The sequence below is a fragment of the Barbus barbus genome (genome assembly GCF_936440315.1).
Source record: "Barbus barbus genome assembly, chromosome: 11".
Classification (NCBI taxonomy): domain Eukaryota; kingdom Metazoa; phylum Chordata; class Actinopteri; order Cypriniformes; family Cyprinidae; genus Barbus; species Barbus barbus.
The window spans coordinates 24,374,503-24,384,536 of NC_136739.1; the positions used below are offsets into that span (position 1 = coordinate 24,374,503).

General features: G+C 37.8%; 1 protein-coding gene across 1 annotated transcript in view; it reads right to left on the minus strand.

Annotated features, from left to right (window-relative positions):
- The window catches only part of LOC306877191 (adenylate cyclase type 5-like), a 71,723-nt gene extending 62,930 nt beyond the window's left edge, over nucleotides 1-8,793 (minus strand). Inside the window, exon 1 of the mRNA XM_079428778.1 lies at nucleotides 7,746-8,793. Coding sequence (XP_079284904.1) covers nucleotides 7,746-8,666 — 921 coding nt within the window. The 5' untranslated portion in view covers nucleotides 8,667-8,793. The remainder of the gene's footprint in view (nucleotides 1-7,745) is intronic.
- Between the last annotated feature and the right edge of the window lie 1,241 nt (nucleotides 8,794-10,034).

Genomic DNA, 10,034 nt, shown 5'->3' on the forward strand with positions numbered 1-10,034 from the left:
GACCTATGATTGATTTCTAGAGAGAAGAGGGCATCTGCTACTGATCACACTAAATGACTTACAAGTAACAAAATACTAAACTGTTCAAGTTCATCAACTTTTGGCAACAAGAAAAATGTTGAAGATCCAAATATGGAATAGTACTTATTATCCCTACTTAATTACCAACTTAGAAGCCCAGGATTTTAACAATTAGAGAAATACACATTCATGGCATTTGCAAACAAATGATGCTATGCCTTTTTTGACTTCACCTTTAGATAATTTAGTCAGAAGTGATTGCAAAAATTGATAAAGAAAATGTTGTTTGAAGTCAGTTTCCCTAAAATTAGGTTTGTCTAAATTCTTTTTAAGAAGAAAGTGATATGTCTGAATTGTAAACCTAAAAAAAAAAAATACTTTTTGTAAAATAGTAGCTTTGAAAATACTTTAATATGATACTTCTGTTGATTTATTTAAATATATGAAATACACGTTGACTACATTTTCCAGCCTGCCATGTACAAATATAAAATTAGTGTGTATACATGATTTGACACTATGTGGGAATAACAAACACACAAAATTTGAAGGCGACAGCAAGGCCCATTTGTGAAGGCAAAGTAGAAAGAGATGGGTGACAAAATGAAGAGAGACAGAGGGTGGTTCTGCAATAAAAATAACATGCTGAGTTTGGTTTGAATCAGGATGCATTCCAGAGTCACTACAGAAATAATCGGCTCCATGTGCAAAACATCTTGCATTTATCTTATGTGAGAGCATTACAGAAGATGATCGTTATTGCTATATTCATTAACAATGAAAAGTTTCACTGTGTGCCAATATTAAAGTAACCCAAATCCTGTGTTAATTTCATCTAATTAAATAATGGAAGAGTTTCGATAACTGAAAATGTGCAAGTAGAGGTGTCATCACAATCATTGAGTGAAATTCACAAGAAAACATGGAAAATATTTTGAAGATGATCATAAAATTACTCAACTAAGTGGGTCAACAGAGATGGTTTACTGCAAGACACACTCCTGCCTTTTAACCATTTGATGTATACATAAAATACCAATAAAATCCAACCACATGGGATAATCTGAAAGCTTCATGAGCAACTGCACAAATTGTTTAAAAGTTTCTTGTTGTTGTTTTTTAAATGCTCCTACCAGTCAGTCTACTAATGACATAACATACTAATACTTTACTGTTGTTCATACAGTGTCACATGATCATTATAATATGCTAATTTGGTGCTAAGAATGTAAGTGTCTTTACTGCCATATTTTCTATAGAGTTCGTTTCTTCATCTGAAAAGATTTGAAAAAAGTAATTAGAACTAACAAGAAATCTGCATGACTCAATCAATTAATGTCTTTAGAAAAAATAAAAAGTATATTTGTAAAAAATAATAATAATCATTATGGTATTTTAACTTTAAACCATCACTTTTGTCCAAAATACAAGTCCATCATCCACAATAATGCTTCCCCAGTAAGTGTTAAAATGTTTTTTAAAAATTAAAAAAATAAAAGATCCTCCCCAGTTGTCTGCTCACATCAAAATCCACCAACATATTTGTTTAGAAATGTTTCCGCTTGTAAACGGTGCTTAATCTGTGCATATTTATCTCCTAATTCAGAAATTCACTGGAAATAAAGCAATATTATGGATAGACAACATGTATTTTAGTCGGAAGCAACAGTTTGAAGTTAAAAACATGGATTTGTTAATTACAAACACAGTGTTTTATGAGTGGCAATTTGGTGCAGCGTTCATGGAGCAGAACCTGTGGCTTTGGCAGGGACGTTTTGTGCAATATGTCTTTGCAATATGGTCCCTGTGTTCACAAGATGTTAACTGATGAACTGGAGTCATGTGGATTATTGTGATGCTTTTATTAGCTGTTTGAACTCTCAATCTGACGGCAACCATTCGCTGCAGAGGATCCAATGGTGCAGAGGATCAAGTGATGCTAAATTTGGTCCAAATCTGTTTCAAAGAGGAAACAAACTCTACTGTACTTCTAATCAACTTCTTGGATGGCCTGAGGGAGAGTACATTTTCAGCACATTTTCATTTTTGGGTGAACTATTCCTTTAATGTAATAGACAAAAATGGTTACACAACATTTGATAAATACCCCATCACAGCTTATAGTTGAATAGTGAAATGAAGTACCTCAAGATGTGGTTCCTAACAAGACATCTAAATCATGCTGTGGACTGCAGCAATTGTTTGAGAGGTGCGGGCAGCCACCCACACACATCAGAGCTTGATTACCCTCAGGTCTACCTTGACAACAGGAAAAACAATGCAAGGGGGAGTGAAGAAAATAGCGAGTAAAGACTCCCAGCTCCAGGGGCAGTTGTGCCTTAATTATCTCAATTTGAACCTCTAATGGTAAGATCGCACATTCACTGGAGGTGGTTAAGAGATGAAAAGCAGGGGTCCTCTCACAGGGAAGCCCTGAGTGCTTCTGGATGGTGTTTGTGAGAACAGGCCTTGGTTGCTAAGATACAAGAAGCACAATTGAGGGTCTGCACTCATAAGAGATATGTCAGAGTCGGATTTTAAAAGGTAACACAAACTCACTCCTACAGCTGTTTTATGAGGGAAAACCCTTCAACCTTCCCAGGCATTACACATATGGATGCCCATTTGAAACTTCCTCACTACCTCACAATACACACAGATATATAGGCCTATATATTATTGAATGTTTCCTTGTTAAACATTCAATTTAGCATTCTGCTTACTTCTTCAACACACTGTAAAAAATGTATTATAAATAAATAAAAATATACATTTTATAAATAAAACTATAAATTATATTGTTTTTATAAAAAAAAAAAAAAATTAAATAACTTTATTAGAGTACATATTACAAGAAAATATTTCGGCCTTTCAACCTCACAATTTCATGTTACTTGCCATTTCTTTGTAATTGTGATATTTACTAGCAATTTCTGAGTGAAAATTCTGAGTGAAAATTGTTTCTACACCAAATTATTCCAGCGCACCCTGACGTTTAGTTTTATTATAATTATTATTTTTATTATCATTATTATCATTTGTTTTATTTATATTTTCCATTAATACACTGACATGCTTCAATACAAAACCTCATAACAGGATAACTTGAGAAATTAATAAAATATACACGTTTGGATTTAATATTGTTATTATAGGGCATGCAGAGCCATCTGCTCACTGTAGCTCTCGCTTTGATGTCATACAACGATTGTTCTGCGTGCGCAGTGCCGCTGCATTAGATGACGTCATATACATTTCAAGCTGGCGCAAGAAAGCAAAACCATGACGGAGGAAGAGGATCAAAGCTCTTCCAGAATTCCTTCTGCACCTTCACGTTTTGTATCTCAAGTGTGGAAACACTTTGGATCTTACACACTGCCGGGAAAACATGAATAAACATGACTAGAAGCAAAGTAACATAGCACTTTATTTTATTTCAGAAAGTATTTTTCTCTACTCATTTTGTTGAACATTTGACTATTATATTCATGTGCAAGTTCGGGGTTTTGGTACTTGAAATATACACCGTCAGGCATGTGTATGCTCCTGAAATAAAAGTTCAGAAAGATGTGATGCATTGTTTTTGTTAATATGACTCATCATATAGGAGTCTCTTTTAAGGGTATTATCGAGTATTTTTCATCGTCTAGTCTTTAATAAGCAAATAAAAATCACAATAAAATGTAATATCAAATCGTAATAGTTATAGACTCAATACTCAATTATCGCAATATACACTCACTGGCCACTTTATTAGGTACACCTTGCTAGTACTGGGTTGGACCCCCTTTTGCCTTCAGAACTGCCTTAATTCTTCGTGGCATAGATTCAACAAGGTGTTGGAAACATTCCTCAGAGATTTTGGTCCATATTGACATGACACCATCACGCAGGACTGCAGATTTGCCGGCGGGACATCCATGATGCAAATCTCCCGTTCCACCACATCCCAAAGGTGCGCTATTGGATTGAGATCTGGTGACTGTGGAGGCCATTTGAGTAAAGTGAACTCATTGTCATGTTCAAGAAACCAGTCTGAGATGATTTGAGCTTTGTGACATGGTTCATTATCCTGCTGGAAATAGCCATCAGAAGATGGGTACACTGTGGTCATAAAGGGATGGACATGGTCAGCAACAATACTCAGGTAGGCTGTGGTGTATAAACGATGCTCAATTGGTACTAAGGGGCTCAAAGTGTGCCAAGAAAATATCCCCCACACCATGACACCACCACCACCTGCCTGAACCGCTGAGACAAGGCAGGTTGGATCCATGCTTTCATGTTCTTGACACCAACTTCTGACCCTACCATCTGAATGTCGCAGCAGAAATCGAGACTCATCAGACCAGGCAACGTTTTTCTAATCTTCTATTGTCCAATTTTGGTGAGCCAGTGTGAATTGTAGCCTCTGTTTCCTGTTCTTAGCTGACAGGAGCGGCACCCGGTGTGGTCTTCTGCTGCTGTAGCCCATCTGCTTCAGGGTTCGACGTGTTGTGTGTTCAGAGATGTTATTCTGCATACCTAGGTTTTAACGAGTGGTTATTTGAGTCACTGTTGCCTTTCTATCATCTCTAACCAGTCTGCCCATTCTCCTCTGACCTCTGACATCAACAAGGCATTTTCTTCCACACAACTGCCGCTCACTGGATATTTTCTCTTTTTCGGACCATTCTCTGTAAACCCTAGAGATGGTTGTGCATGTAAATCCCAGTAGATCAGCAGTTTTTTTAAATACTCAGGCCAGCCCGTCTGGCAACAACAACCATTCCACGTTCAAAGTCACTTAAATCCCCTTTCTTCCTCATTCTGATGCTCGGTTTGAACTTCAGCAAGTCGTCTTCACCACATCTAGATGCCTAAATGCACTGAGTTGCTGCCATGTGATTGGCTGATTAATTTGTGTTACCAAGCAATTGAACAGGTGTACCTAATAAAGTGGCCGGTGAGTGTATATTGAATCGACACACAAGTATCGGGATAGTATTGAATCGGCAGATTAGCGTATCGTAGCAGCCCTAATTATTAATATTATTATTGTTATTCTAATAATTATTATTATTGCTGTTGTTATTGTAATAATAATAATTATTATTATTATTGTAATTATATTATTTTTATATTTTTGTTATTGCTATAGTTAATTTATAATACAAATAAAAATAATAATAACAACAGATTATATTAAATAATAATAAAAAAGTATTAGTATTATTATTGTATTTATAATAATAATATTATAATATTATTATTAATTTATTATTATCATCATCATCATCATCATCATCATAATTTTTAGTATTATTTATTAGTAAAAGTTACCCTGAAAAGACTTTTTAAAGAGAAACATGTTCAGTAGCACATTAGTTTCTTCTGCAAAATGTCACTGGTATTTTAGTCTCCAACTGAAACATGTGATAAAATGTAAATTGATTACTCAGACAGTGTAAATGTCTGCACAAGTTGAGCAAAAGTTGACAGAGCATCAAAAGATTGTCTGTGTGTGAGCTGCACATTAGTCCCAAGAGGTGGTGCTTTCTTCAGCGTGCCGCTCTGCAGAGCACGTAGTCAGTCTGGCCTGGGAGAAGGTTAATGCTTCCATAGGGGTTCACTCTCAAAGGCAAATTAATAGCAGATCTTTCAAGAAGGACAGGGAGGACATCTGTTTTGAATTCCAGTGGGTCTGCATGTTACAGAGTGGGGCAATTCAATTAAATCAGCCACAAACCATGTTAGAGATGGAGATGTGCCAGGCAGGACTCTGTCCACTGTTTTCCCCCGTCTATGCTAGCTTTTCTAACCGGCTTTAATGAAGCACACAGGGGAAATGGAGCTGGAGATTGTGAACTGTCGATGATCTGTAAGACAACCCTGAAAAGCACCTTTGGTTTGTTCTTATCCTTAAGTGCACACCGTTTTTCTAGTAGCCTGGTCTTGCTGTAATGAAAGAATGGTATGCAAGACAACCTGTGGCACTTAAAATAAATAATTGCAAAACATCATTATTGCTAATGAATTTGCAACAGAAAGTTACAAATGATTAGCTGTACTCATCAGGACTTAATTTGTGGCATAACAAGTCAGATCTAGCACCTCCGGAATTGGAACTGGATATGGAAGTGGATCTTTATGCTTTATGTATAAAAATTGAATAAAACAGATGGCTAACCTTGTATTGAACCCAGAACGGTGCTTTAAATCTCATCGAAACACTAACAGCGACCTGATTTCACCTTAGTCGTTGCTCTAGCCCAAAAACCCTTCAAAAAAGCAGCACCGATCATCACAGCCTGATGAAAGCTAGTCATCTATGAGAGCTCTCCTAATACATCCTTCATCACAGGATCTTTATAAAACAACAGTGAACTATTGGAGAGTCCTGCTATGTCCCATATAAACAGACAGAGATCTGATATGCTAAAGACAACAGCATTGTGTGGAAAGAGCAACAAACACAGCAGGCCGTTCCCACACACACCATTCAAAGAGTCTGTGTTTTTAATGAAAACATAATTATGTCTGAAGACGAAGGATTTTAAAACACATTTAGCCTATAAAATGTTATATTACTTGGAGATTGTGAAATTCAACTGAGAACTGTTTTTAAGGTTATGAAACCTACTGACACTGATAAGAAATATACAGTGTATATATTTAATGACTAATTAAAATAAAATAAAAGGGTCTTACAGATGCAATTTTTTTGTAATAAAAATTATGTTGTCTTAATACTTATTTCAGAAATATTTAATATTTATAACAGTAATCGTTAAAAAATAATCCAGACTCAAGATTGCACCTTATTTGCACACATACTGTTTAAAGCTAAGCAGTTACTAGCTTCCAATAAAAGGCACCAAGTCACCCAAAAATGGAAGCATTCATTTACCATAAAAAATTTGATAAATCGATACACAGCCATTCAATAAAATATTTTAAAAGTGTTTGTTCAACTAAATTCAAGGCTTTGCTGAGAAAAAAAAAATGGTGAATCATCAAACTTTTGTGGCTTTCATAACTGCAAGAACATCCAAGACCTATAGAACTAAAGACACACAAAGTCTTCTTTTCATGCATAAACACTCTTAAACTTCTGCTGAAAGGTTTGAGGCTCAGGTAACAACAGATTGACAGTTCTTCTAAAGATCTACTGAAATTATCACTTCTCATAACTAACGAAAAAAACAACAGAACTGAAAAATTATAGCAATTGGTCAGTAGCCTACAGTAAACTTCATGTGACCAGTTGCATTGTGCCAATGCACTTTATAATTAAAACGCTTATCAAAACAATGTTAACTTTTTGGTCATTGCACAAATTATCTAAGAACGTCGCTTACAAGAGAATTTCTACTACGCGCTAGTAGCTCAGCCGTGAAAGGTAAATGGAAAACACGGAGTTGGAGCGGAGTGATTACAGAGCACTTGTAAATGTCCAGCTGTCGCTCCGGTCCACTCACACGTCCAGACTGTGAGTCCCAGCGTTGATTATAAAGTTTGATGCTCTGGCTTCCTTTGGAATTTTAGTTGGCAGAGGAAAATGTACACATTTTCTCATTATTAACTTCTTGTTTACACCACAGTTGCGTAAAAACATAATCTCATGGAAGTGCGCACAAAACCAAATACACCATAATCGCAGCCACGTTGACAGTCTTGAGTTAGACAGACAGACAGACAGACAGACAGACAGACGAAAGCATATACATATGCACTGTACTAACCTGTTTCCACAAAAAGATATCCATTTCGTTTAACTTCCATGAGACCAGCACATGTATGGTAGACAGTATTATTCCAGTGATGACCGCTGCTCTCATCCTCACCGGCAGAAGTGTGTAAATGACATAGATGAAAAACACGGTCCACCAGATGCCTTCAGACGCGCTGCGCGGCTCCACGAGCAGCACACCGATCACCTGTACAGTCAGCACCACCAAAATGAGCACATAGCAAACTATCCACATGTGATCCTGATGGAAGCCGTTCCTGTTGCACACGACCATCAGCGTGAGGATGAGCAAGATTGCCGTGGAGAAAACCAGCACGTAAGTGAGCCACACTCCTCCGGCGCAGTGGAACCCCAGCATCACCGCGCACACCAGCACCAAGACGGCCATGAGCATCGTCAAGCTGCTCTGGTTGAGTCGGAAGAAGTAGCGCTGGTAAAGCCTCTCCAATTTCTCCGACTGAAACTTCTTGGATTTGAAAATCTGCATCACGCCGTTGCAGCACGCGCTCATGGAAAAGTTAACTTCAGGCATGAGCTCCTCCTCTGGTTTGGACTTGGTTCTCCTGTCCTCCAAACCCAGCTCCACGGACTTGGGTCTCACTTCTCCATCTCGGTACCTCGGGGAAGATCTGTTATTGTTGCGGCTCTCCTCCCCGTGTTCTTGCCAGGCAGACTTGGATCTGAAACTAACCCGGCTGACGGTGGTCGTGGCTCGGCCCGGTTGTCGCTCGAAGTCATCGTCCTCTCTCCACCGACTGTTGGACCGTATGAGCTTTTTGCAGGAGGATCTGGCCGAGTATGGACATCCGTTCGCCACGGTCTCAGACTCGCCCCAAGCGGATCTGTGCTCCGTCCCTCCCCTCAGTCCAGGAGCGCCAGCGCCGGGTGGGCTCACGCTGTTAGATCTGGACATGATCTCGCTTACCACATGCAATAAATGACTTAAGGGTGCGATTTATGGGGGGTTGACTCCCTAATTAACTCAAAGAAAAAAGTCGGGGGTCTTACGAGTTTGTTTTGTTTTCAAATAACGTTTCAGTAGCCGCGCAAGTTAGTCAGAGTGCGCTAAATGCACAGCCTACATTCTTTGCTTGAGGAGGAAACCATAGCAACAGCTGCTTAACAGCTGTTTTTATTGAACGATACATAACTACATTATTTATCAAGTTACTATAGGTGCAACTACCGCTAGAGTTTTGTTTTTGTGCAAGAGACACCGAAATTGGAGCCGAAACCGATTGGTGGTCACAGATTAAAATGATTCGCACACTATATAAATATAAATGTTAAATTTGTCAATCATGTGTATATGATCCCAAATAAATAGTTTTTACACTAAAGAGGGGATGTTTCAGTCATTACGCGGGGGGGGGGGGGGGGGGCTATATTAAAGTAATTTTATATTAAGGTATTATATTATATTTATATTAAAGTCACACACAACGTTGCAGTTAACTGGTGATTTAAAAAATAATAATAAAAAAGTAAACCAAAACTATGTGTGTGCGATATTCACGTGCATCTCATTGAAAACTGAACTGGTAAAAGTGGTCCATTTTGTATTTTGCATACTGCTTTTATTAATTAGGACCAATGTAAAGTGAGCACGGTTGTTGTAATCAAACTCTCTGAAAGAGAAACACATTTCGCAAATCAATCCGCTCGTTTTTACATAATTATAACCACATAGAGGACTTTAAATAATTAAATATACAAAGTAGTCGTTTGGGACACATCCTCAGGTGGCTAGAGCATTAGAGGTAAACAGCAGAGGGAGTAACTGTGCCCCTTTTCAATTCATAGATACTAATGCACCTCTGGGGGGGCATTTAGGGGATTCCACCCCCTAATTAAGACTTGAACCACCGGAGTAACTAAAAACAAATATTGTGAAAATATAAAAACCACACAAGTATGTATACGTAGGTAAGTAGACCTGTATGTAGGTTTGAAACTTTTCAGCACTCTGTTAAAAATTATACGAGTTAGTCACCGGAAGCTAACAAACCAGATGAGGTTACCATAACAACAGTAAACTGCTAGCCAGCTTTCAATACGTCCATTAAACATAACAAGAACTAAAGTATCGCTTTATTATAGAGTTACGCATCACAAATTTGTTTAAGAAGAGTCTCGGAAACTGATATTTGTTAGTAACGCCAAATGGCAATTTACGTTTGCGCGAGACCAACCTCGAAAGACTGTCTCCCCCCCAAATTAATAATTTAACAGATTTCTTTCTTTAAAAAAAAACTATTTAGTCCAGATTAATGAGAACTGA